General features: G+C 50.6%; 5 protein-coding genes across 6 annotated transcripts; 2 read left to right on the top strand and 3 right to left on the bottom strand.

Annotated features, from left to right (window-relative positions):
* Positions 1-26: 26 nt before the first annotated feature.
* RPAIN (RPA interacting protein) lies at positions 27-3509 on the top strand. Of its 2 annotated transcripts, XM_063402446.1 has the most exons (7): positions 27-182; positions 601-780; positions 1298-1361; positions 1877-1991; positions 2206-2269; positions 2366-2500; positions 3183-3509. In XM_063402446.1, the coding sequence occupies exons 1-7, from the start codon at positions 105-107 to the stop codon at positions 3210-3212; spliced, it is 666 nt and encodes a 221-aa protein (XP_063258516.1). In that variant the 5' UTR covers positions 27-104; the 3' UTR covers positions 3213-3509. The 2 variants fall into 2 exon arrangements, 1 of the variants encoding a protein (XP_063258516.1); XR_010081035.1 differs by lacking the exon at positions 3183-3509 and having other exon boundaries at positions 1877-1980; positions 2366-2441.
* Positions 3510-3660: 151 nt separating this feature from the next.
* Positions 3661-8017, bottom strand: C1QBP (complement C1q binding protein). Its single transcript, XM_063402445.1, has 6 exons — positions 7771-8017; positions 7012-7162; positions 6543-6630; positions 5859-5954; positions 5114-5236; positions 3661-4081 (listed from the first exon to the last, which is right to left on the bottom strand). Exons 1-6 carry the CDS (start codon positions 8000-8002, stop codon positions 3932-3934), a joined length of 840 nt encoding a protein of 279 aa, XP_063258515.1. The 5' UTR covers positions 8003-8017; the 3' UTR covers positions 3661-3931.
* A 1069-nt stretch (positions 8018-9086) lies between these two features.
* DHX33 (DEAH-box helicase 33) lies at positions 9087-20282 on the bottom strand. Its single transcript, XM_063402438.1, has 12 exons — positions 18826-20282; positions 17985-18145; positions 16587-16814; positions 15636-15806; positions 14928-15113; positions 14128-14239; positions 13590-13749; positions 13104-13192; positions 12694-12821; positions 11936-12139; positions 11105-11191; positions 9087-10406 (listed from the first exon to the last, which is right to left on the bottom strand). The coding sequence occupies exons 1-12, from the start codon at positions 19154-19156 to the stop codon at positions 10098-10100; spliced, it is 2166 nt and encodes a 721-aa protein (XP_063258508.1). The 5' UTR covers positions 19157-20282; the 3' UTR covers positions 9087-10097.
* Positions 20283-20430: 148 nt separating this feature from the next.
* DERL2 (derlin 2) lies at positions 20431-24358 on the bottom strand. The gene is made up of 7 exons (XM_063402440.1): positions 24201-24358; positions 23793-23858; positions 23453-23526; positions 22931-23024; positions 22313-22508; positions 21699-21789; positions 20431-20979 (listed from the first exon to the last, which is right to left on the bottom strand). Exons 1-7 carry the CDS (start codon positions 24291-24293, stop codon positions 20874-20876), a joined length of 720 nt encoding a protein of 239 aa, XP_063258510.1. The 5' UTR covers positions 24294-24358; the 3' UTR covers positions 20431-20873.
* A 174-nt stretch (positions 24359-24532) lies between these two features.
* On the top strand, positions 24533-26395 carry MIS12 (MIS12 kinetochore complex component). The gene has a single exon (XM_063402441.1). It carries the CDS (start codon positions 24798-24800, stop codon positions 25428-25430), a length of 633 nt encoding a protein of 210 aa, XP_063258511.1. The 5' UTR covers positions 24533-24797; the 3' UTR covers positions 25431-26395.
* The last annotated feature ends 844 nt before the right edge of the window (positions 26396-27239 follow it).

The raw sequence follows: 27239 nt of genomic DNA, 5'->3' as shown, positions 1-27239 counted from the left end.
CGGACTACATTTCCCGGCGCGCCCCGCGGCCAATCGGCGCCGCCTCCCGCGGACTACATTTCCCGGCGCGCCCCGCGGCCCCGGAGCGCTGCGGGCCCGGCGCGATGGAGGCGCCGGTGCAGCGGCACCGGGCGCGGTACAAGAGCCCGAGCGGGCCGCCCTGGAAGGAGACGTACCGCAGGGTGAGCGGGGAGGGCGCTGGGAGGGGGGGTTGTGGGCTCCCTCCTCCTTTGGACCCAAAGTTCGCTCCCCGCCCGGGGCTGGCGCGCTGGTCCCGCTGAGGGGGTGAACCTGTCCGAAAGTCTCTCCTCACCCCGTCCCGAGCTCCCTCAGCGAGCGCCCAGCGCTGCCCCTGCTGGGAGCTGTCACCCTGCAGCCCCTCCGGGACACGGCCGGCCCCGCTCCGCCCGCCGGCTCCCCTCCCGTGTCTAACCCCGGTGTCTCCCCCTATCCCGCTCTCCAGGCCCGCACCCTCCCCGTGTCCCCCCTCAGGGATTCCCGGGGTCCCGCCCTGTGGGACGCAGCCCCTCCGCCGGGTCTCTCCCCCCGTGTCCCGCCGGGCCGGCGCTGACGGCCCCGGGCGCTCTCCCGTGTCCGCAGCGCTGCCTGGAGCGGCTGAGGAGCAGCCGGGCCAAGCTGCTGGACCGGTACCGCCAGGCCGGGGACGGCGCGTGTGCGGCGGCGTCGGGCGCGCTGCTGGTGCAGGAGGTGATGGAGCAGGAATGGCAGGAGCTGCGGGACAGGCTGCCCGGCCTCCGCGGGGAGCAGCCCACGGAGCAGGTCAGTGCTGGGTCCCCGGCATCAACACCCGCTGTGTGATACATGAGTATCAAACACAACCCCCTGCGGGTCTGACTTCAGCTTCTCGCTGGAGCTGCCAAAACTCAGGAACTTCAGGGTTTCCCAGTTCTACAGCTCAGGCAGGGTGTTGAGCTCTGAAAGTGCCTTTGGACATGGGGAAATTCCTTACTTCCTTCGCAAACAGCCTGCGGATCACAGCAGAGGCTTGGTTTCCTCATCTGTGCTTTTTATAGCTGGTCTGTCACTTCCCTCTTCTGAGAATGGGAATGAAACCTGAATGTCTTAAAAAGCAAGTTCTTGGACTGGCTGTACTTGGATCCATTCTGGCTGGCTCTGCACATGTGTTTACAGTACAGGCTGCTTCCCACAGTGTATGAGTTTGCAAATACAGGGATTTACTAGACAGGAGAAGAAGAGTGAATTTATGTTGCACAGTCAGGGCTGGAAGTGAAAAAGTGGCTGGAATGGGAGGATCAGTGACTGATTCACCTTTCAGATGCTGGAGGACCCTGATGAGCTGGCAGTGCTGGAAGAGATCCAACAAGAATTGATCTTGCAAGGTAAGATCTTTACACATCTTCAGGCTCCTATTTGATGTGTAACATTCTTGACTTTCTAGTAATGCAGAACAGCTGCACTCCTTGGTTCTTGCAAAGAAGCCCAAGAGGGGTTCTTGTATCCCCTCGTGATACAGGGGAAGAGCCTCCTCAGAAATGTTGGTGTTGAGCCTTTGAGGTATTGAGACCTCCTCTCACAGTTTTAAGAGTTTAAGTGGTGTTTTAAGGTCTGTGAGAGAGGCCAGAGACACAGGATTGAAATATCTGTTAGCTCTAGGAACCTTTATAAATAAATTCAGAACGTTTCTAAGGTGCTGATTGGAAAGCAGAAACACGAGACCCTCTGAGCTATAGAGAAAACAGGATTAGCAGGAATGATGTCACCAAGTGTAGAAATCTGACTGAAAGGAATAAAAGTTCTTAGAAACCCTCATCCAGCCCAGCCTAGAAACCCACATCTGCCCAGCAGCTGTGGCTGTGCTGCCCAGGCCCTGAGGGTGCTGTGCTTGCTGTTGCAGAGCAGTCGGTGATTGAGGAGTACGAGCGGAGCCTGCGCTTCGATGAGGAGTGTCTCAACGCCATGCTCGACGGCCTGGAGGCCACCAACAGGGTCATCTGCCCAGTATGTAGGAAGTAAGAAAGCCCTTGGCACTGGCATCCAGATTCCCCACTCTCCTACAGCAGTCTGGGCTTAGAAATGTGCAGGGAGACTGCTGTTCATATCAACAAAACAAAAACGCCTGAGCAATGATTGAAATCTAAAGGGTGGGGGAGGGTTTGGGGTTTTTTTTTGCTAAAATCTTTCCTTGTTGTGGGTGTCATGATGCTCATTGTTTGCTCTTCCCAGGAATAACCTGACTGTGAAGGCTCACGTGGTTTGTTGCCAGTGTGGATTGTACATCAGCACACAGGTAAGCTGCACTCTTACACATTGTGTGTGGCACCTCTGCTGCTGCAGAGGCAGCTTTAAGCTAAGACAGGGACTTCAGCTGACCTTTAATTCTCAGGATATGACAGAAGGGAAGCTTCAGTCACTTCTGGAAAGCACCTTGACAGAGCACAGTCAGAGGTGCTTGCACAGCCCCGAGTTCACAGTCACCAGTGGCATGGAGGAGGAAGCCAGTCTGCTCATGAGCTGCCCGGTGAGTGTGAATGTCAGGCTCCTGCAAAGGATCCCTGCTTGTCTCAATTCTATGGGCAGAAACCACAAGTCCATTCATCCCCGAGGTTTGTGTGGCTGTTTTTTCACAAAATTCCTTGGAAATTGCTTTACCTTTGACCACCAGTAACCATAAAAGAAAAGTTCCAAAGTACACACCTTTAACTGCTGGATTAGGGAATCTTTCAAGAACCTGTCAAATTTAGTGCCCTAGATTTAGCCAACAACTTTTAAGTCTTGTGTGCACCATCTGTTCAGATAAGTAGTTCGTGAAGAAAGGTTTTTAAAATTAGTTGTTTAAGCCTCCTGAAAAACTTTATCTGGTGTCTGAGAACACCTAGCAGCCCTTTGGCTCAAGCTAGAGCTGGTGCTTGCTTTTGCTGTGTAAAACCAGTGTGAGGACAGTGTTGGGGGCAGAGCATTTCAGAGCCATGGAATTGTTTAAGTTGGAAAAGACCCCTAAGATCAAGTCCAACCATTCCCCCAGCACTGCCAAGGCCAAACTAACCCATGTCCCCAAGTGCCACATCTGCCTTTTAAATCTCCCCAGGGCTCCATCACTGCCCTGGGCAGCCTCTGCCCAACTCTTTTGTGAATTTTTCCTGTTCAAATAGTTTTGAATCTTATGCAGTAACACAGCTTCTCTGTTCAATTTCTTTGTGAAGGTCTGTGACTCCTGGATGATTCTCCTCTAAGGTGATTCAGCTGCTGCTTTATTTCTGGAAAACTTCAATACTAAACCTCACCCAGAGCTGCTAGGACTCTTCTGTACATACTTCTGTGTCAAAAAGACACTTCAAAAGGCAGTACTACTGCTTTGACCTGCACTTTTAATCACACAGGACATGTTTTGAAATAAATATATTTAGTTTATTTTGGCCTCGGTGTTGTCTTTAATACTACATCAGTGATCTCACAGCTCATGGTGGACTTCATATTTCCCTTTGAGTTTAAATAAACCTTAAATAAATAAACTAACTAACATAAAATCTTCAAACAACAATTGGAGGAACCACTTTAAGTAGAAGTGTTCCACCATCAGCAACCATCACTGCCACACCTACTCTGTGAGCAGCTGTGGCACAGATAAACTCCTGACAGCTCTGGCACAGCAGGAAGAAGAGAAACCACCCTTTTCAGTGATATGTTGAACAGTTTTTATTCTTCACATTCACTCTTAATTGTACAAAAAAACCCATGCAGGGCAAGGCAATTCTGGCCCAGAGCCTTGGAGAACTTGATTGGGGCTGCACCATCACTACACGTCCCCAAATCCAAGTGAGAATCCTCCTTCTACCATTCTCCACCTTCCAAGTTACTTACTCTCTGTATCCAGTGAAGATATATTTGGGTATTGCTGGATGAAGCAGCACTGTGGAATACCCACACTTGAGGATAGGTTTCCTAGCCTGACCTACTGACATTTGACAAAGCTTTTGAGGTCTTCAAGGAATTTAATGTACTCCTGGTGCTCCAGGGCAGTGCTGAGCTCTACTAACTCATCAGCAAAGGTGTTGTCCACTCCTCTGTCAGCCAGGAAATCCATCAGGTGATCGTAGAGAGCCTGGAGCAAGGAACAGAAAACTTCCTTAGGAACACACCTGGGAGTGTCCCCTTGCAAATGGCACTTCCCCCAGGAAGATCAGGCCCAGCTCCCACAGGAGGGCAGGCCTGACCTTGAGTGGAACATTTGGTCAGAAAGGGCCATGGAGCACTTATTAAAAACCCAAACCCAACAGTACAAATGAGCTGCACCCTGGAGATGATCCCCAGACTGTGGGAGTCCATCAGGATCTGTCTGTCTGTCTGTCAAGGATGACACAGGCCCAGCTCTGCCTGTCCCCTCTCCCCAGGGGTGAACGAACCCTCTGGAAAGGTGTCTCATGTACAAGTTTATTTGAAAGGCTTAAATGTAACAGTCATGAACTTTGCTTTTTTCTTTTCATACACATTTTTGATTAATTTAATGCCCTAAGACGGGGGAAAAAAGAATAATTAGTGTGGGATGGTCTACAGCACACTAAACAATTTTAACATGAATGCTTCTCAAGGATGCTCTCCAGGACTTATTTCTACTTTCAGTTTTAAACATATGACAGCCTCAGACTAAAGACTGTACCTTTTGAAATCCTGGCACTGAGAACGTAAAAGAAGAGCAGATTCTTGTGCATATTTATAGTGTTACAACTGTAACAACAGGCCTGGAAAACCAGGACACAATGTATTTTATCAGACACCACACAGAGATGCCTTTATCTACACAAGGTGTCTGATAAACCACACTGTTAAACACACAGGTCAAAAGATGTTTAACAAGTGTCAAAGCACTTCCAGAGTGCAATTCCTGGCTGGGAAATCTGGCCTGAAATCTGGAAAGGAAGAAGCTCCCCCTGTCTGTCCTGGTTCCTGGCAATGCCAGCAGCAGTGCACGACCCTGGACCAGGAAACTCCCTGGGTCTGCAGCAGAACCAGCAGCTCAGGGGCAGAGCAGGGGCAGCCCCTGTCTCAGACACCCACACAGGCTGAATTCCCATCCCAGGAGCAGAGGCACAGCCAGGTGAGGTGAGCTGAGAGCCCTGTGGCCTTCAGCACCTACCCAGTCAAGGGAATCTGTGTTGAGGGTGTAGTTGGTGTCTTTCCAGTCGGCTTCTCCAGTGGGCTGGAAGCTGACCTCCCGAATTGTGAAAATATCACTTTCTTCCTCTCCTTCCTGTCCAATCTGAGGCAGAAAAACAAACACAAGGCATGTAATTAACTCCAATTAGCAGGCACGCTCAGCCAGCTCATCCCCAGGCTGGAAATACCTCAGGAAAAGCCCCAAGGCCAGACAAGCTGTGCCCCTCCCCTCAACATGTACCTGTGAGGACAAGCACAGAACACAGGAAAACCTCTAAGCTTCTGCTGCCAGAAGGGACCTGATGTAAATCAGCAGCCTGAATTTTACAAATATATAAACATTTCTTCTGTGTGGTTCTAAATATCTTTTCCCATGTCTGTCTCACTTTTGTCAGCTGTTAAACATCTCCTAACATTTACAAAATAAACCACAAAGAACAGTATGAGCAAAAGCTCTCCATTTTATTTTCTGCCCTCCTTTTTTTAATCCCTACTTCTCTACTGTAATTCAATAAACAGATCAATAAGCAGCTGATCAGAAACGCCAGGGCAGGATGTGAGGAATGACATAAATACTTCCTCCCCACTGTTCTTGCTAACATAAAGCCTTTTTTTTTGTGATCAAGAAAAATTAAGAATTAAGAAGAGACTGGATATTGTGCTGATTCAGAAAACAAGAGATTACAAAGAGCAGTTAAATCCAACAGGGGCACAGGGATACTCACCTCATCTTCAGGGAAATGGCAGTCAAGCACAAGGGTCTGCTTTGTATCATCTTTTATTACTTCCACAACAAAGTTTGGAGTTGATGTAAGCTCAGGCTAAATAAGAGAACAGTTGCATCAGCACTGGAATCTGAACAGGAGCCAACGCAACCACAGCACAGCCCAGCCAGCACTGGGTATTCCCTGACACCTTCCACTATCCCAGGTTGCTCCAAGCCCCATCCAATCTAATTTTGGACAATTCCAGGGATGGGGCAGCCACAGTTTCTCTGCACCAGGGTCTCCCCACCCTCACAGGGAACAATCTCTCCCAATACCCAATTTAGCCCCACTCTCTGTCAGTTAAAAGCCATTCCCCCTTAATCTGTCACCCCATTCCCTTGTACAAAGTTTCCCTGTCCCACTCTCCTGTAGACCCTTTTGGTACTGGAAGGAAGCAAGTCTCAGAATTCCTCTAATTTTTCCTCATAGAGCCCTCCCACCCTGCTCTGCCTTTCTGCAGCAGAGGAAGGTCACAGCCAGGGGACAAGCAGCCCTGGAAAATCTGCATTTTGTGACTTAATGCTCCCCAGTATCAAATAAGGGGGAGAAGAAGCCTCAACACTTAAAGGCAAGGCTCCAACTTAGGCAAGATTACAACTTTAATGTATCCCCAACATTAAATGCACATCAAGGCTGAGTTACCTCCTGCTCATCAGGTTTCTGCTGCTCCTGCGTGTCTTCTTCAGCCGAGGGTGGAATGCTGTTATTGATGTTGAATGTAACCGTTATCCTGCAAAAGAAACAGAAACATTGCTTTTGAACACACCAAAAAATTGCTCACAGAACGAGTCCTTTAAACCCTCGTTCAGAATTCACACAGTGTGAACAAAACCAGGTACTGCAGTTAAAGGACACGCCTCAGAGAAGCTGCTCCCTCCAAGTGCTCTCACTTTATAAAGTTTTGCTGAACCGCGATTTTTAAAACACCACGACCACGTGAAACTTTGTAACACAAAACACTGTAACAAACTGGTGTGGAAAAAAAAGCCCAAAGCGGTAAAATCAAGAGCGTTTTCACCCTGCAGTTTGGGGCAGGAGCACAGGGAGGAGCCTGGTCACTGTCACCCACCCACCCTCGGGTGCTGGGGACCCTTCCCAGAGCCCCTCTTACTTTTCCCCCGCGATCTTCCGCAGCAGCTTGGCCTCCGTGCCGTGGACCTCCAGCTCCCACCCCCCGGAGATCTTGGGCAGGGATTTGTGCTTCTGGATCTTCTTCTCCTCCTGGATCTCATCCGTCAGGAACTGCGCAAAGGCTTTGTCTCCTGGCGAGGAAAGAAAAGGGGGTTAGGGGACGGGAGGGATATGGAGAGGGGTGGATTAAGGAAAGAGGGGGGGTGAGTTCAGGGGAAGGGGAGAGAAAGGGGTGTTGGAAAACAGGGGGTTAGGAAAAGGACAGTTAGAGAAAGGGGGGGCATTAGGGAAAAGGGGCTAAGGAAAGAAGGGAGTAAAATAAGGGGGTGAGAAAAGGGAGGGTTAAGAAAAAGGGGGGTGGGGTTAAGGGAAGGGCAGGTAGGAAAAGGGGGTTTGGGAAAACGGAGTTTTGAAAAAAAGGGAGTAGGGAAAGCGGGGGGTTAGGGAAAAGGTGGTTGTGAAAAAGGTTAGGAAAGGGGAGTAGGGAAAGAGGAGGTAGAGAAGGGGTGTAGAGGGAAAGGGGGCTTAGGCAATGACGGAATTCGGGGAAATAGATGGTTTAGGGAAAACGGGTTTTAAAGAAATGTCGAGTTGCCTTAGGGAAAGAGGAGGGAGTAGGGAAAGAAGGGGAAGTAGAGAAAGCCCCCCCTCCCCACGTGCTTCCCGGCATTGAGCGGGGTGCAGCGCACGTGTCCTTCCCGCGCCCTCCCAAGGGCGGCCCCGCTCCGTCCCTGCTCACCCTCGGTGTGCAGCCCGCCGCAGCCGCAGGACACGCGGCCGGCCGAGCCCCGCCGCGGCCGCAGCAGCGCCGTCCGCCCCGCGCCGCCGCCCAGCTGCCACAGCGAGCGCGCCAGGGCCGGCGCGGCGGCGGGCGGCGGCAGCAGGGCGCGGGGGGACGCGGAGCTGAGCGGGCGGCGCGGCGGGCGCAGCGCGGCGGCGGCGGCGGCGCGCAGGGAGCGGGCGAGGAGCATCGTGCGGCACCGAGCGGCGGGCGAGGACTGCCCGCCCCGGAACCGCGCCGCGCTTCCGGCCCCGGCGGGCCCCGCGCGGGCACCAGGCCCGCGGGTTCGAGTCCCGGCCCCGGGGAGATCCCGGTTCGAGTCCCGGCCCCGGGGAGAGCGCGGGTTCGAGTCCCGGCCCCGGGGAGAGCGCGGGTTCGAGTCCCGGCCCCGGGGAGATCCCGGTTCGAGTCCCGGCCCCGGGGAGAGCGCGGGTTCGAGTCCCGGCCCCGGGGAGATCCCGGTTCGAGTCCCGGCCCCGGGGAGAGCGCGGGTTCGAGTCCCGGCCCCGGGGAGATCCCGGTTCGAGTCCCGGCCCCGGGGAGATCCCGGTTCGAGTCCCGGCCCCGGGGAGAGCGCGGGTTCGAGTCCCGGCCCCGGCAGGACGGAGCGTGCCAATGGGTGCCTGGCTCCTGCGATCCCTGGCAATGGAATGGGCAGGGATGGCACGGACAGAGCACCCGTACAGGTCCCTTCTCGGGTGAAGGCACAAAGGGAGCTTTAGGAATGTGAGGGACGTGCACAGGTTTTAAGCCAGACATCAGCCCACCCCTAATTAGGATGGCCAGTGTTAAGGCCAGAGCGTGGTGGTCTTCACAGATAAAGAAAAAATGAGATTTTGGGGGTTTTTTTTGCTCCTTGAGCAATGTGTATTTCAGAAGAAAGACTGACAAAGGCAGCGTTTCCTGGCACCAAGCCTTCCCTTTGTCCAAATGCTGGCACTAGTGCCCACTATCAAGGAGAAGCACAGAAAGCCAATTTGCTGCTCGCTGCAAGGCAGGAGCAGGAGAGCTCCTGTACCAGCCCATCAGATTGATACCACCCCATCAAAGGACCAGAATCCTAACTCCCAGATCCCCGCAGGCATCTGAGCACGGCACATGTAAATAGCAGAGTCCGTTCTGCACAACAAACACAAATTCACTGTGCTACCTTCACATCTTTAAGCCCAGACTGCTGACAACAAACACAATCCCATGAGAACCATAAGCACCAGGACTGGTCCTGGACTGTCCCATGATCATTTGTTTTGTGCCTCACAAAACAACACACAGGATTCATATTTTCACTGTCACTTCTTTATTCTGGAAAAAACATACAAAATCCAATCAAAATAAATACCCATCCCCTTCCTTAAGCACACTTCAATTACCCTGCCTGTAAAAAATGAGGTTATACATTGTCGTGGGTTATGTAACCAAAAAAATGTGTATTCTATTTCATCTGTTGAAAGTAGTTGGGGAGATGTTTTCCTTTATCTCTTGTAACTCCAGGGGGGAGGAGGGTGGATGCCTTCTGATAATTTGTATTTTTAATATTCATAATAAAGAACTGTTATTCCATCTCCCAAAACTTTGCCTGAAAGCCCTTAACTGAAAAATTCTAATAATTTGGAGGAAGGGGGTTTACATTCTCCATTCCAAGGGAAACTCCAGTTTTCCCTGGCAGACACCTGTCTTCTCAAACCTAGACAACATATATTCATTAATTTTTTTTTAATAAAAATAAGTCTTTCAAGGCGAAGCTGAGCCAGCTGGTGACATGGCTGGAAGAATCCCAGCTGGCTCTGACTCCCGGCTGTGCCAAGGGCTGTTCCCAAATCTGCCAGCAGGTTCAGGTAACGGTGCAGAACAAGGCTGTTCTTCTACAGCAACAGGTGTTGTGGCGTCTAGACTTCAGAGCAAGGGCTAGAGAAGGCTCCTTTTCATACAATTTCCCAGAGATCTTTATTCCCCAACATGGGGTACGAAAAGGAGCCAGGAACAAATCCCACACCTGCTTTAAAACTGAGGGGTGGAGGGTGTGGAACAAGCAGGTGATTGCCCCCAGGACAGACGGACAGGGGTTTTTCCATAACATAGGGCAGGGTCAGGGGGATGATGGACAGCTGACTAAAGCTTCTAAGGACAGGGCAGGGATAGGAGAGGTAGACAAAGAGACAAAAACGGGGTCAGCCTGGACAGCACCCAATGCATCGAGCGGGGGGAAACAGGGAAGAACCACTGAATACAGAACTCAGTTTAACAAAAACCCACCAGCACAGGCTGGTCCCATCTCCAGGGGTCGGTCAGCCCTTGGCCGTGCGGAGCTTCCTGCGGAAGTAGTCGGGCGCGGCCTCGTGCAGCCACTCGGCGTCCACCACGCACAGGTCGCGCATGTAGCACTTGTTGGTGCGCAGCAGCGCGTTGAACACCACGCAGGCCGGCCGGGCCTGGAACAGCACCGAGGAGGGGTGGATGGCCACCACCTGCTGCGAGTCCACCGTGCCGTAGGAGCCGTCGGGCCGCAGCTCGGCCGCGTTCATGAACAGGCTGTGCGCCAGGCAGCGCCGCACGCTGGCCGTGTCCCCGCGGCACGACTCGAGAGGCATCGACAGCTGGGAGAGACGGGAGTGAGCGACAACAACCTGCACCCTCGTGGGGACACAGCCCTGGTTCATTGGGCTCTCTGCAGAAATCCTGGGGGATTTTCCTGTGTCAGAACGCTGGGGGATCACTGGGAATTCAGCTCGAGCGGATGCTAGGCTAACCCAGACTGAGAACCAACAAAATTGGTCATCACTCTCCTTCTGGAAGCGAGCTTAAGGGCAACCAGCGTTCACAAATGATAGCCCAGAGGGTGGCTCCCATGTCACTGCAGAGTGCCAGGGGTTCAGTGGCAGCTCCCACGCTGTGCCCAGCAGGAACAGCGCTGAGGGGAAGCTGCTGCCACACTGAATGCCTGACTCCATGAAGAAGCCAGCCAGCACAGGCTGCCGAGGCTGACAGCACTCTGTGGCACACACAGCACAGTCCCACCCGCACTAGAGCAGGAAAAACCCTTGGGAAAACCTGTCCTTTCCCTGAGAAGTCTTCTTCAGAGGTTCCCATTTCTCCTTGACCCATTAAGCCCTGCACCTTTAATATTTTGGGATGCAACTGCACATCAGGAATTTTAGCCAGCTCTTTACAGGAGACTGAAAGCAACCCCACATTTTCTCACTCCTGGGACTTGGTGCACAGTAACATCAGTTTAGGGACAAACAGGAAAACACCAACAGGAGAAACAGAGAAACAGAATATGGAAGCAAGTTACCTTTACACAAATGTCCCTGAGCTGAGCTCTGACTTCTGCCATCAGCTTCATGTTCCTGCCGTTGATAAAGTTCTCTCTGCACCATCCCTGCACCAGAGACACCGGGAGTTAGAAGGGAATATTTCTTCACCCCAGGAGCATGACAGCCTTTGGATACCAAGAAAAGCAGAATCCCCCCTACAATCTAACTCAGAGAAAAGGTGCTGACCCTCTTCCTGGTCATATTTCTACCCCCCTTTACTCCCCTGTGCCTAATTCCCTCCCACAGTGCTCAGAAACAGCATGTGGTGGTTCTTTCTCCACTCAGACCCGCTCTGCAAGGCCACCAAGAGCAGCAGAACAGCACCTGCTATCCCACAGGTGGTGAAAACAAACCAGGTAAGAATGACAGGTGCTGCAAGGAATGGGGTGCATGAGTTCCCAGATCCACAAATCAATATGAGGGGTTGATAGGGCAGGATAAATCCAAATCTGCTTTTAAATATGGTCAGTGTTTTCCCAATTAATCCTGTCACAGAGCAGTTCAGATACTTATCATCAAGTCTGAACAATCTCCCATTCCCTTCTGTTTCCAGCTGGAACCAGGGAAGGAAGAGTCCTGGCTGTGATTACAGAACTGGCCCCACAAAGCTTTGCCAGAGCTTTCTGTAGGAGCCTTTGTTACTGAACTTCCCCCAATTCCCCAGCTGTAAAGGATGAGCCCTCTTTTCTCTCTGCTTTGGAGGATGCCTGTGGCACCAGCTGTGGAAGATGCAGGTGTCACTCTGCTCTCTGCTAGAAACTGCTCACCCCATGAGCTCAGACAGCACTGGCAGCCTCAGACCATCCCACCTTGTGCCCGTTGACGTTCTTGTAGGCCCTGTAGACGTTGAGCAGGGTCAGATGATCCCCCTCACTGGAGATGAATTTCCTCCTGACAGCCTGCACCTCATCCCGCTGGGCAGGGGGGTTGTGGAGGACACTGTCCACTGACAGCAGTGACACGATGGTCAGGATCTCCTCTGCACAGTGGAACTTGGGGGACAGCAGGATGGCCTGCACAGACACAACAAAACTCATCTTTGGTCGACCAAATCCACCCCAGCTGGGCAGATCCTTCTGCTCCCTGGCAGCCCAGGAACTGGACCAAACATTGCTTAGGACAACCTCAAACATCTGGGGCTAGGAACAGCTGTAAATCCTCTGATGGGCTCACCAGGCACCTTAAATATCAACAGCCAGGCTCCTTCCTGAGACTGACCAGTGCACAGCCAGTGCAAGCACAGTGACTGAAACCAACTACAGCAACACACATTTCATGGAGCTGCTAAACAATCCCCAAAATTGCAAGCCAATTTGCCTTGTTTACCTTCAGGGGTACCAGAGGAAAGAAATTATCTTTTAAAATATTTCCCTGAATTTAACAGCAAATGACAAGCAATCCAGCAAAAGGACTGTAAACTACATACATTAATGTACAGCAAATATATCAGTACAGCTGCAAACACCCCGAATTTCACACCTTGTTTAAGGAGTTTGAAGGAGAAACATCAATGGAAGAGAGATGAGTACATGAGATTAAAAAAGGGGTTTTTTTCTGCAGTTTTTACCTTGGAGAATTTTGGATCCAGTGGAAAAGCTGCCATTTTCTTTCCCAGGGGAGTCAGAACAAGCTGACCTTCCTTTTGGGTCACAGCTCCCAGCAGGTCCAGCTGATCAATTGCTGCTTGAATAGCATCTGCCAAAACAAGGACATTGGGCTGTGAGCCCTCCTGCCTCCCACTGAGGGATGTGAAGGATCAGCTCGTTCCATCACTGCCTGCTTGGCCAGAGGGATAAGTACTTTTCATTCAGAGAAATCAGGGTCCCAAAATGTGGTTTATCCTCCTCTATCCAGCAGAACAAGCACCTTTCCCCATTTACTCTGGCTTCCCTTGGCAGTCAGGGCACACCTTCATGCTGTGTTGTTATGACACCTTATGACTCAAGAATGCTCCTTGGTCTTTTTGCAGCCACTTACCAGGAGATGGTTTGGACATGAAGTCAAAGGTGAGCACATTGGGAATTTTCAGGGCCAGGAGCTGAAGCACCACACTGGCCAAGTTACACCTGCACAGGCAGAAAAAACAACTGAGATAGTTCTTTTATTATTTTTTTCATAGAGGCTGAGATAAGAGTCTCAGGCCTGTGCTGCAGCTTGACAGAAAACAGTCTGATGCTGCTGGTGAAGCCTTACTTCCTAAACCAGTCCAACTTGCCTTGGAAGAGGCAAGGCCAAGATCTGGAGGACAGTCAGGAGAACTACTGCCTTATGTGTTTGGAGACTCAGTGCCCAACTGTCCACCCTGAGCAAAAGTTTCCCAGTTTTTCTGTTTAGTCCCCACACTTCCCCACATTTTTCTCAAGTCACCCCGTCAGCTCCTAGATCCCATTTTGCTGCTCAGTCCTTCCCACAGCTCCAGCTGTAGAAGAGGTGTGGCAAGGAGTGTGATGGCTCTGTCCTCACCTCTGTATCTCAGGTGTTGTCATTTCATCAAACTTTTCGAAGTCCTCCTCTGTGTAGAGCCGGTAGCAGATCCCGCTCTCCTGCCTCCCTGCTCTCCCTGTGCGCTGCCAAGCCTGGGCCTTGGACACCTGCTGCACTGCCAGCACTTCCAGGCCAGTTTCTGGGCAGGGAAAAGCATAACCTCAGTCAGTGCCTGTGGAAGGCACAGCTTTGGAAAATACAGAGCATTCACAGTAAGCATTCCCAGGGTTTGGCATTGAAATATGGCTCAGAGCTCACTTGGTTCAGCACTGAGAACTATCCCATGCTGTGTTCACGAAGAGAAGGTTCACATTTGACAGATTTTTACCCCCTCATAGCCGATAATCAAAATAAAAACCCACAAAAACACCACCAAACCCCACACCCCAGACCTGGGACATTCATTTAAACAGCACAGAGGGTGTTTGAAATCCTCTTTCAGTGGGGCTTATGGCCTCCACTAACTTCTACAAACCCAACCCCAATCTTGGCCGTGTTCCTCCTCAGAACTCCTCACCAGGGCTGTACTTCTTGGCTTTGACCATGCCTGTGTCCACAACGAATTTGATCCCTGCAATGGTGATGGAGGTTTCTGCGATGTTGGTGGAGAGGATCACCTTGCGACAGCCCTGGGGAAATCAAACCCAGGCCAAGGCCACCTTAGAGCAGCTGTAAAACAGAAATTCTGCTGCTTTTGGCCAGTGGGGGCCAAGCCCTGCCCCACATTGTGAGAACAAATTGAGCTTGCTATGCCAGCTCTCAGAAACTAAGGCAATCTCCAGTTTATAATCAGCTTCTGAAACATGTGCCAGCATTTGCAACAAAACACACCACCAGAACAGCTGCTCTCAATACATCTTTCAAGAATTTTGGTTTCATTTCTGGCACATTTCATTTCATTTGTGTTCTTATTTATCTGCTGAGTAGGTACAAAAGAACCTGAGGCAGCACAAATTCCTTTTCTTGTGGGCCTGACAAACATTCTCAGTACTTCCCACATTAGCTGCTGTAGTTTTTTCTGTGACATGGACAAAAAATTCCTATGAAATGGGTGAAATTTAAATTCCTGTGCCCTTTTCACTCCCTCTAATCCTTCCTTCTTTTTATGATCCCACGTGACTCACTGGATGCATCTGTTAAAACCATCACAGTTGCAGTGTTTTATGTCACACTGGAACCACTCAGCCTGAAGCCCATGGAGACTATTGCTTATTGTCAGTACAGACTGCTTTAGTCCCTTAAAGTCCCCATGTTTCTTCCAAAGACTCATGGAAGCAAACAAGTAGCAGGTGTTGTTCCCCCATCCCATTCCCTCACCTCAGGGGTAGGTTTAAAGGCACGGAGCTGTTGGGAGTGGGGCAGAGAGGCATAAAGGGGCAGCACTGTCATCCGTGGGCAGCCCTCGGGGAGATGCTGGGCAACGTCTCGACAGGTTTTGGTCATTGCTTCTATTTCTTCCTGACCCGTCAGGAACACCAGGATGTCCTGGCATGCAGGGGCTTCCTGGAGCCAGAGGAAAAAAAGCTGGTTAGGAGGGTTTGGATGGGAAAGGAGAACTGAGATGGTGATGAGATGTGGTTCTGGCAGCAAGTCACTGAGGCAGGCTAAGAAGAAAGAAAAGATATGCATGGTGCAAGGTATGAAACAGCCAGAATTCCCAATGGATTCACCAGAGGGCAAAGTGTAAATCACATTTTGAGGAGGGTGGAGGAATTGCTGTGTCCTCAAACAACTGTCCAGGTCAGGCAGAGAGAGCCAGCAAGCACCCAGGTACAGAGAACTCAGGAGAGGGGAACATTCAGGTTTTAGGCATGAGCTGACATTACAGAGCTTTGCTTTGCAGTCTCCCTTCAGCTCCAGCCTGGACATACAGGTCCCAAATCCCAACAGCAGCAGCAACTTCAAAGCACTAAATGCAGTTTAATGAAATAACACAACGATCCAGGTGCTTGGCAGTCAAACATCCCAGCACAAAACACCAACCCCTGGCCCCAGAGGGACACAGACCTGGAGAGCCCCTCGTACCTGGTGGATCTGGAAGATGGACACCAGTGCTGCCTGCAGGTAGTCGCTCTGCTGCTCCTTGGTGTAGAAGATCTCAATGGGATGCTGCCGGCCTTCCAGGTAGATGACAGGAGCTCCACTGAAGTACTGGGAGAACAGGTCAACATCCATCGTGGCTGACATGACAATCACCTTCAAGGGAGCACAGGATGGGTCAGCACTGCAGCTGCCATCCAGCTGGACACCAACGAGTCAGGACCAGCCAAAAGTCAGCTCTGGATCCTGAGAACCACGCTCAGAATAGCTCAAAGGTTTTGGGACAGAAGAGTGGTTTCCCCTCATTAAACCATCAGTTTTTTAACACAGGCAGAAAACATTAGTGTGATAGAATGAGCTGCTGTGTGGAGTGAGACCATGCAAGGCCCCTGCAGCAAAGCCAACGTGCTTTCACACAAATTCCTGACATGTCCACCCATCCCATGTGCAGTGCCCTACCTGGGAATGAGCATGTCCCACAGCAGCCCCAGCAGCCAGAGCTCCTGCACCTGGAGTGATCCCAGCAGCAGTGCCAAAACCTCCCCAGCACTCTGTCTAGTCCAGAGCTCACACCCAAGAGGCTTTTGTGGAAAAAGGTACCATGGTGGTGACCAGATACCTTGTTCAGAGGTCTCATATCAGGCCCACACATCATAAGTCAGACACCTTTAACTATTCAGATTTAAAGTGACTTTTAGGAATGGAAAAACGGTCAAGGCTGAAATTCCAAACATTTTGGAAGGCCCCGGGAGATGCTCAGAGCACTCAGAGCCCAGCCCCACCCCACCCTTCACTGCCATCCCTCAGTGGACATCCTTAACTGTCCACCCTGAGCAAACATTTCCCAGTTTTCCTGTTTAGCCTGCACATCTGTTCAGTCCCAACACTTCCATTTTTCCCAAGTCGCCCCGTCAGCCCCTAGATCCTAGAACACACTTTCAGCGGCCGCAGGCCCCGCTCCTTCCTCTTCTTTTGTGCAGCTTTGACCACTCCGAAGAGCACGTCAGTGTGGATGGTCCTCTCGTGGGCCTCGTCCAGGACAACCACGCTGTACTTGTGCAGCAGAGGGTCCCCGATGGCCTCCCGCAGCAGCATCCCGTCCGTCAGGAACCGGATCCTGGTCTCGGCACACGAGCAGTCATCGAAGCGCACAGTGTAGCCGACCTGGGGAGGGGATCACAGGGAGCACGGGCACAGGGACTGCCATTTCTCACTGCCATCATGCCACAGGGAAGGGCTACACAGCCCCTGGTCACTGCACGGGGCAGAGCCAACCAGAAGTGCATGGAAGCTCTGGAAAGCAGAGCAGTTTATCTGCTGTCTGTGAGCAGTTTATCCTCCAAATCTAGGAAACCACTCAAATGATACTCCCAACATCTCCAGTTGGCTTCTTCCTAACTAGAAGTTCATCACAAATGCCCCCCAAGTTTCCTCCCTCTCTCTCTCCCTCCCTCCTCTCCCTGTTAGAAATGATTCCATGCTCTCCAAGGATTTTATGCAGGGGAAGTCTTTCTCCTCCACTTTTCTCCCCGTGACCTGCACAAATTCAACACTCTGCTCTCCTTGACAGTGACTACTGACACAGGGAGCAATGGAAGAGAGCACAGTACTTTTTGTTTCATTCATGAATCAGTATTTTTTCAAATGGAACAACTCAGATAATAATCAAGAAGTGCAATACCACAGAGACAGATCATGCCCACCCTGTCATGGGGCAGGTAAGGAGCCATTTTTCTCCATTCATTGCATTATAAAATCACAGAATATCCTGAGCTGGAGGGAACCGACAGGGATCATCCAGTCCAGCCTCTAGCCCTGCACAGACCCCTCAACAATCCCACCCTGTGCATCCCTGGGAGCACTGTCCAAACTCTCCTGGAGCTCTGGCAGCCTCGGGCCGTGCCCATTCCCTGGGGAGCCTGGGCAGTGCCCAGCACCCTTGGGGGGAAGAACCTTTCCCTGATATCCAACCAAGACCTCCCCTGACACAGCTCCAGCTGTTGCCTCAGGTCCTGTCCCTGGTCACAGAGAGCAGAGATGGGAACTGCCCCTCAGGAGGAAGCTGCAGACCTTGATGAGGTTTGACAAATTCTCTACTTCTCCAGCTGAACAGACCAAGTGATCTCAGCCATTCCTGCTATGTGACCCTTCACCACCTTCATGGCACTCCTTTGAGTTCTCTCACTGCTTTTACATCCTTGTTGTATTGTGACACCCAAAACTAACCATGCAATTAACCCTACCACCCCTGTGGCTGGTTATTACCCCCTGAAGCCAGCCTGCCCCTGTGCCCAGCGCAGCACCAACCCAAAGTGAACGTGCAGAGCAGCCTACCAGCCTCCCCAGCTCCGTCCTCTTCTCCTCGGCGACCCTGGCAGCCAGGGTGACAGCTGCCACCCTGCGGGGCTGGGTCACAGCGATGACACCAGGGTGCCCGATCCCTGCTTCGTACAGGTACTGAGGCAGCTGAGTGGTCTTCCCTGAGCCTGTTTCTCCTAAGGAATATCAAGGGAATAAGGTTTTGCCTCTGTGCTTATATAGCATTGTCGAACTCGGTTTTTTATGTTAACTTTTAGGCCTATTTGAGGATGGGGAAGCTGAAGACAGGGAGAGAAGTCCCACCACAAGGCGGTGGCAGGTCAGAGACGCCACCCAATGCCCTCCTCTTGCTGCTGGGCCACTCCTCTGCAGAGCTCCCTCCACCCAAACTCTGGTTTACAAACGGACCCCAGCCTCTCTGGAGGTGAGGTGTCTGTGGTGTGGCACTAATAGGAGTGACATACAAAGCATTTTTATTTAATTACAATAAATGCTGAGTGTTTAGATTACCAGGTGGGAAGGTGTATATCTTCAGCTCCTGAAAGTCTGACAAAAAGCTTTTTAGTTTGCACCCACAGAAAACATAAAATGAGTGAAAAACTCTGAAAATGTAAGTGAGGAAAGTCTTCAGAAAGAGGAGAGTTTTGCCATCTGGCTTTGACTGAACTCCAGGCAGACAGCGAAAGGAGAGGGAAATACTTTTGCCTTCTCCATAAAAACGAAGTACCCGCCTGCCAAAGCACAAAAGTTATTATATCCCTTATTCACCACACTTCAGATTTACACCCAAACCGTTTCTGGGCAGCTTTTCCCAGCCCAGACCACTCCGTGGGACACGGCCCGGCGCGGCACTCACCGATGAGGACGGCGGTGTCGAGGCGGCGGAGCCGGGCCAGCAGCGGCCCGCGGGCTGCGGAGATGGGCAGGGAGCGGCGCTGCACGTGTGCGGGCGGCGCGGCGCCCTGGGGCTGCGTGCTGGGGGGCGCCGCCTTGAAGCGCTTGGCCGGAGGTTCCTCGCTGTCCTGAGCCATGATCCCTCGCCGTCCCGTCCCGCCGGGGCCGCCCCGGGCTCCGTCCGCTCCCGCCCGTCGGGGCCGCGCTCGCCGGACTCCCTGGCGCAGCGATGACGCCGCCGCGCGACGCCGCGCGGAGCATCCTGGGAGTTGTAGTCCCGCCGCCGCCGCCATTTGCGGCGCTCCCGGCGCCCCTCAGGGCAGGGGACCCTCGGAAAAACCACGGAGCCCAAACGGCAGCGAAGTGCAGCCAAGGAGGGCAGAGAGCCGGCTGCAGGCAGGGTCGGGACACGTTCTCGTTCAGCTACGGAGGGGCTCTCCAACAGTGAACTAAAAAAACCTCGCAAAAATAAGGTTTTTATCCAATTCCTGCCTCATAACCTATGCTGAAGCAACACTGTCCGAAACACTTTCATTCTTGCTCTCTAGGAACACTAAAAGTCTGTTCTGGAAACAATCAAAACTGCCCCCCAAAAACAGATCAAAAGAAACCTGCAAAACCCCCAAAGTTCCCCTAAGTTTTTATAACCTTTAACAGATAAAACTGTAGGTACAAATTACCTCACACATTTTATCGGAATTTAACACACTGCTCGTGGACAAAGCATTTCCCGTGAGATCCCTACACATTTCTCTTCTGGACTATAAATTTAAAAAATAAAAGCTGTAGCCAGTTTTTAAAAACAAAATCTGAGACTAACTAAGAATCACATGTCATGGGTAAGACCATCCTCTAAAATGCAGAATGAAGATGCAGCTTTAACTCCTTTTATCTACTATGATATAATCAATTAAACCCTATCCAATTCCTTCTATGGTAATTTCAGAAAAACTGACCATGATGAGCTGAATTGAGCTCCAAATTCCTCTGTGGCTCCTCAGAGATATTTATAATCAGTGCTGCTTTAGCTAAATCCCATTTAGTCTCACTGGCCTGTGTTGGACACAACAGTCCTACAACTTCATCCACACACCACGGATTTCACAAGCTGAGCAGACAATGCTGTGTCCTGCAGTTCTGAGACACTTGAGGGAAAAGCTTCAGTTATCTCTGTCTCCTCAAGGATTTGCTTTTTCCAGCTCCTGCTTTTCCACCTGCAGCCTCAAGACTACGGGATTATACAGAGGATTAACCAAAAAGAATCCACAAGACATTTTATTCAACTCATCGTAATTTGAGTCCTGACTGCAGACAGGTTTCCTTCTCTAGTGCTGCAGGTGATTCAGTAACAGCAGAGGGCACATGGGGGTGCATTTTGCAGGCACACCTATTTAACCACCAGTCTGAAAACTGGGCACCTGAACACACAGTCCTTGGGGGAAAAAACCACCAAAATGTAGCCTTGGCCTGCAGAACATTCCAAAACCCCAACTGGCAGAGTGAAAAGATGCATTAGGCTGCACGTTGTGCTCCCTGCAATTCAAAGATGACTGGAGACAGCAGCACCTCAGATTAAAAAACCTTTTGCCATTGAAATAGTGACTCAGCCTTTCAATCATCTTGTAGTTGTTTTATCCAAGAATAAAAAAAATGAGTGAAAACCCAAAAAGTTGGGTTTGTCCCCTGTAAAGTTTCCCATAGAGTTTCATGTATCAAATAACCTGAAAAAAACACTTTAGAAATCACTCTAAACAAGTACTTGTGTGGCCTTGTTAACTGCAGTTACCAGGAAACCGTTTCCAGTTTTAAATTTTTGGCTCCACTGGATTTAGATTACGTCCAGCACAATGAATTCCCCGCTGGGGAAAGGCGCTGGGAGTGCCTGGGGTGAGACTGCTGTTCCATAAAGTGCTTGAATTCCAAACCATAGAGCTGAGAGTCCTCTCTGTGCTGGGCTGCACCCAGGCCAGTCTCTCGCAGGGGTTGGCTGGGTTTTGGCACAGTTCCTGATTATCCCCCGAGGCGCTGCCCCTCTCCCCAGGCAAAGCCCCCCGGCCGCTCCTCTGGCAAGGGGTTGTAATTGGGGTCATCCTCCGGCGTGTCAAATATTGCTTTCCTGGAAAACACAAGGGATGGTTACCCTTTAAAACTTCACTGCAAGATCAAGACAGCTCACGTGCTGCACATGGAACAGTGTCCTCCCTCAGGAACAGCTTGTCCAAGTAGTGGGATTTATGCTCTCCATAAAGAGCCACCAGGAAGGAGATCCCAAATCAAGACTGATGAGGTTCATCTACTATTTATGACATAAATATTCTATGCCTGGCATCTCCAAGATAGTCTATGATTCTGTGAAAAAACAACCATCAGAGGTGTTCTGGGAGAGCACCACAGGGGATTACAGCATCCACCCGATAGGGAACTGTGTGGGAGCACCACTACTCAATACTATAAACACTGAGGGATTTTTTTCCCAAAATTGTGGCATGAGGATGACTTACAGAAGAAAAACAAAACTACATATCTTATATGTAATACCTCAGCCACTGTTGCAGGGGATACAGCTTTGGTGCCACCAAAAGAAGCTGTCAGCAAAGCCTGACAAGTGTTATCAGAGAAATCAAAGGTAAAATTCTTTAGCTCTTCTTCCAGTTACGTTAGTTCCCACTTAAACAGCTCCCTGTTTGATAACATGAGTCCAATAAAAAGCAAGAACAGACATCCCCCAATTCTGTCTCTGCCCAATTCACCAGAAGCTGATGTGACTGAGTTGCAAACAGTTTTCCAAACAAGCACTTTTTCCATGTCCCTTCCAATGCAGACACCAATACTCACAGGACAGACGGTGTTCTCAGGAGCCTCCCGCCACCAGGCTGATTGGGAAAGACATCCTCTAAGAAAAAATATATATGCCCAACAGCAATGCCTGGTATGGAAACAAAAGCCAAAAGGTGATTTTTCAATAGTTCTCCTTTACAACTCTCAAATGCTTTACATTAGTTTTCAGAAAAACAACACACATTGGATCCTTCCAATATGAAAATATGATGATAAAGAAATACAAAACCTAAGGAAGAAAGCTAACAGCAGATAAAAAAACTTAACTTACACTACAAGCCATTAATATTGGGAAAACATCTTGTCATTATTAAAAATACTGATGTTTTGGCTCTATTAGAGTTGATAAAATAGTAATATAAACTGATGCTATGGTCAGATGCATCAGGGCTGATTCCAGGCAATAAAAAGCCAAAACATGAGAAGCTCTTTCCATCCTTATCACATCACAAAACATGCTACAATGGTTAGAGATCAGAAAAGCCTGGTATAAATACATCAGAATATAACAAGCAAGCATTGGGGCATTTCGCCCTTGGATTTGTCCCCATTTTCTGTTTCATGTACAACATGAGGAGAAACAGATCCTCGTGACTGTTGCCATTGCTCACCCAGGAGATCCACAATGATGGAGTTCCCCAAAAGCAGTGAAAAGCCCATCAATACCCAGGGCAGAAATGGGGCTTGGAAGATGAGGAGCCCGAAGAAGTTCATGCGGACGTAGGGATTCCTGCGGCTCCAGACGTACACCAGCATGATGGTGAACGCCTGGCCCAGGAACACCAAGTTCACAAACAGCCCAAAAAGCTGGCATGGGGTGTTAAGGAAACACTTGTGAGGTCAGGAATTTCACAGCTTTATTTGTAATCCCATGTTTTCCACATAGCTGGTAACTCCACTTTCCCATCAAACTACTGTCCATCAAATCCAACAGCTGCAGCAGGATTCGGAGTACCTGCAGCATGAATAATCTCATTAAAGCATAATTTAATTCTTCACAGACAACCTGAGCATGATCCCAGACCTGAACAGTTCCCTGATAACCTCATTTCCATGATCAAGCAGAAAAAAACCCTGAAAAACAGCAACAATCCCAAAGGATTCAAAACCACCCTAACAAATATTGGTACTCCTTGTGCAACAAACTGTATTAATGTAACAGTAACAACACAGTTTCCATTCTCATTCACACATCTTCAGCCTTACTAAAGGAGCTTGGAAAAGGATACAGTCATTAAAAGTCCTCCAAAAAGGAACATAAATACAAAATCTGCTGTCCGACCCCGGAAAGAGCCTTCCTCAAGCATGCGGCAGTACCGGTATCTGAGGCCACAGGTCAGGAAAATTCCATGGCAAAGGAGTTTAGAGACACATCCAAGCAGAAAATGATTCACTTCTACACCAGCTCAAAAGCATTTTATCAATTTACAGCACCACTTGGTTTTTTCTGGATACTTCAGCAGAGAGGGTGACCCAGGAGACAAAAAAGTTACCTGGAATTTTCTCCTGCACCACATCAGCACCAACCTGAAGGATCAGGCTTGTACAAATTCTTATCACCAAAAAAGTAACTGGGCAAAATTCTTGACCACTTAAGAAGGAGACCACCTTGAGGGCCATTCATGACACCAGTGGAGCTGGCATTGCTGAATTCCCAGGAATTCGACCTTTCCTGTGTGCAGGTGCAGCAACATTTTTGCACTCTGGAGCTCTGCTTGCCAAGGGAACCAACACAACTTGGTGAAGGATACAAAAAGATCATGTTAAATAAAAAATTAAAGCCAACTGGTCCAAAGAACAAGTAGTTTGTGATTAACCGCCATATCTGGAAATAAGACAAATACAAGGACTTTAAACATGACAGCTTATTTTTATTGGCTAAATAGATAAGCAAATAACAATGAAACCGAAATCTCTTTTACAGAAAAATGAAACTAAGACCTATTTTAAGGTACAGTGGTCTGCACTCTGGCTACAGTAGCTTTTAAAAAGTGTATTTCTAATACAAAAAGTACACTGTTTTGAGAAGATAAGCACTTAAAAAACTCTACAGCACAGTTTTAAACCTCCCATGCTTCAGAACACACTTACTTGAAAGTGCTTAAATATTAACTCAGGGTTGAAATACAGCTGGAAGGGCGTGATAAGTTCTAATTGCTGAAAAAGAAGAGAAGATTTTGAAAGGATCAATACAAAACACACACCCAAAACAGCAACCCGTTCCTGTGTGCCAAAAAGAGCCCAGCAAGTCCTCAATCAGCACTGTGTGAGTTTTCTGGCAAGTGGGAGCCCCACTACAACAACCCTCTGGCGCTGTTGTTGTTTATTCGTGCTTTGCACGGGGTCTGTTTCGGGAATCCCCTCGCTCAGGGGGCCCTCGGGGCTCCACACCCGGCTCTGAGCGGGGGCGGTGCCCGAGGGCTCCTCTTCCACGGCCACCCGGCGCCCACCCCGCTCCCAATCCCCGTCACGGCCTCCCTCCCGCGGCCGCGCACTGACCACGGCGGCGGTGGTGAGGACGCAGGCGGTGGTGTAGGCCCGGGTCACGGGCGGCACCTGCAGGTACTCCTGCCGGAACGTCTGGTACGCCATCTTGGCGGCCCCGCTCCGCCCCGGCCCGCCCGCCTCCGCGCCCGCCCGACGCTCCGCGCTCCCATTGGCTGATCCGCAGCGCCCTCTCTCCGCTCTGCGCTCTCATTGGCTAGTTGCCAATGGGCCTCCGCAGAGGGCTCCCATTGGTGGGGCTGAAGTGCCCGCCCACCACCCCGCGCTTTCATTGGCCGAGTGGCCAGGGCATCCGTGTTCTCCCCGCGCTTGGCCCGCCCACCGAGGGACGGAGCGCTCGGTGATTGGGCGGTGAGCGTGCCCTGGCGGGCGCTGATTGGCTACGGGCAGGCGTGTCCTGAGGCGGCGCTCGAGCGAGGCGGGAAAGCGGCGGCGGTACCGTCGGGTGCCGGAGCCGCCCCCGGGTCAGCGGCCCCGGGCCCCGCGCTCAGCCCGCGAACGCCGACGGGAGGAGCGGCCCCGCTGTCTCGGGTAACGCCGGGGAGCCCTGGGAGACCCGCCTGCCCCTCGCGGCCCGGCCCCCCCGCCGCCATGTCGGTGGATCCCATGACCTACGAGGCGCAGTTCTTCGGGTTCACGCCCCAGACGTGCCTGCTGCGCGTCTACATCGCCTTCCAGGACTACCTCTTTGAAATGATGCTGGTGGTGGAGGGCGTGATGCTGAAAAAGCTGGACGGCATTCCCGGCTGCAAAGTCAGCCCTTCCCAGATCCGGAAATGCACCGAGAAATTCCTGCTCTTCATGAAGGAGCACTTCGATAAACTCTTCGCTAAAATGGAAGAAATGCTGCTGCAGCTGGTGCTGAACATCCCTAAGAACGTGCTGCTGCCCGAGGACAAGGTGCAGGAGCAGTATCCCTACAGCAAGGAGGAATTCGAGGCACTGCAGGACGAGCTGCAGCAGCTGCAGCAGCAGTGCAGGGCAGAGGCGGCCTTGGAGCAGACGCTGCGAGCAGAGCTGGAGGAGCAGAAGGTTGTCAAGGCCGAGCTGGAGAAGATTTTGCAGTGCTTTGATGGGCTTGAGAGCATCTGCAGGGAGCACGGGGCCGGCAACTTCAAGGAAAGCTTTGCCGTCCTGACGCAGAACTGTAAGAAATTGCAGGATGTGCTGAAAGACGTTGAGGAGAAGAGCAAGAAAATGAAGCAGCATGATCAGTTAATGTAATGGGAATTCTGAAAAGGCAACAGATGTCATATAGAGAGCTTGCTTAAAATTATAGGGGCTTGTCTTTCCCTTACTCTGCTCATCCTGCCAGGATTTGGTCTAAAAGCTGTTGAACTGTGCCACTTTGCACCTCCCTAAGGCAGGAAGGGGAGAAAAGCCTGTAAAATGTAACTGATATTGTTAACTTCATAACTTTTGGGTTGCATAACCGTGGTTTGAAAACACTGAATGCTACCTTTGAACACACTGTAGCACTTGTTTTGAGGGTTCTAAAAACAAAGCCTCGTTAAGACTCGTAGGAATGTGTAGGTGGTTTCCAGCCTGGGGCCGTGCAGGGCTCAGTGAGGACCTGGGGCAGTTCCCAAGGGGCTGCCTGGCCAGGGCTGCGGTGCCTTGCACTGTGTTTGGAAAGCCAGCAAGGAGGAAGTGCAGGGAGAAGGGTGCTGTTGACAGGGTTCTGATGAGATCTGTTGGCATCAAACCAAATTTCAGCCCAGTTTCTGGAATCTCAGGGTTCCTCAACACTCCATCTGTGCTTGCTTTTCTCTCAGCACAGAGTTGCTGCTCCACAGAGCAGAAGCCACTGGAGGAAATTACTAATTCCATCCCTTTGTCCTACTTCACCTTATGTTGCTTTATATATATATTTGTTTGGGGGGTTTTTGCTGCCAGTGTCCCTTTTCTACTAAAGAACAAAATTCCTTTTATTAATGTTTAATCACCTTTTCCTGTGAAAATATTATGAATACTGATAAGCTCTTGTGTCTTAATTAAACTTATTCTCTCTGTACTTAGTTCAAAATCCCTGACAGTCTGTGCATCTTTCCAGCAGTTTTTTGATCTTCTGTTTAGTTCTATCATTAAATATCAATATTCTAATTTAGTAGCATAGAGGTTTAAAAGTCATTAACCCTGTGAAGCATGTAGAGGTGACTGCAATAAAAAAGTGTATTGAAAACATAAAACTTAGTCTGGAATTCTTTCTTCCCTGAGTTGAGAAGAGCAAGATGTGAAAAGCATCACTTGGCAGCAGAGGGCACCAGCAGCCAGGCCCAGAGCTCGGCTCCACAGAAGGTTGGTTTGTTTTTCCAGCTCAGTGTGACTTTCCTGGAATGCAAGAATTATTGTGTTTCCTCAGGTGAATCGGTTGTTTCATCCTCAGTAAACAGACACTTTTCCTGGGTGCTCTGTGCCCAGAGTGACCACACACAGATTGGCTGAAAGCAGGACTCCACTGAGTTTATACACTGTATAAATACACCCAATGCTGTATTTTCCTTCAAAAAGGAATTTCCATTTTCAGATGTTTCTCCTCTCTCAGCCAGAGAGAGACAATTCCACGGCCAGGCCAGGGTTCTCCGCAGCACATCCCAGTGGGAGTGGTGGGTGAGGGGAGTGCTGGGCACGATGGTTGTACTGGGCTCTGCCTGACCCACTCCCTGACATTTTGATGTCCTGCTGTGTCACCAACCAGGGAAATGTGTCCACAGCTAAATCCTGGATTGACCATCCCATCTTCCTGATGTGGATTTAACCCATGCCAACCTCAGCCCCTCCTGTTATTGCACCTTCCCCCTTCTCCCTTCCTGCTCCCAGAAATGCCATCCTCCCAACATACCCTCCCAGCATCGCAGTCACAAAAATGAAATATTTTACAATAAATTATGCCCTGATGCTCCAGACAGTGGTGCAGGAGCAGTGTGCTCGGGCAGGGAGCTGTGGCAGCTCATGGAATCACAGAAATCTTTGGGCTGGAAAAGCCCTCTGAGCATCAAGTCCAGGAGTTCTCCCAGCACTGCCACGAGTAGC

Source organism: Prinia subflava, chromosome 8, assembly GCF_021018805.1.
Source record: "Prinia subflava isolate CZ2003 ecotype Zambia chromosome 8, Cam_Psub_1.2, whole genome shotgun sequence".
NCBI classification, from domain to species: Eukaryota; Metazoa; Chordata; class Aves; order Passeriformes; family Cisticolidae; genus Prinia; species Prinia subflava.
The sequence above is the reverse complement of the archived record's forward strand: the minus strand, read 5'-3'. Positions and strand labels throughout refer to the sequence as shown.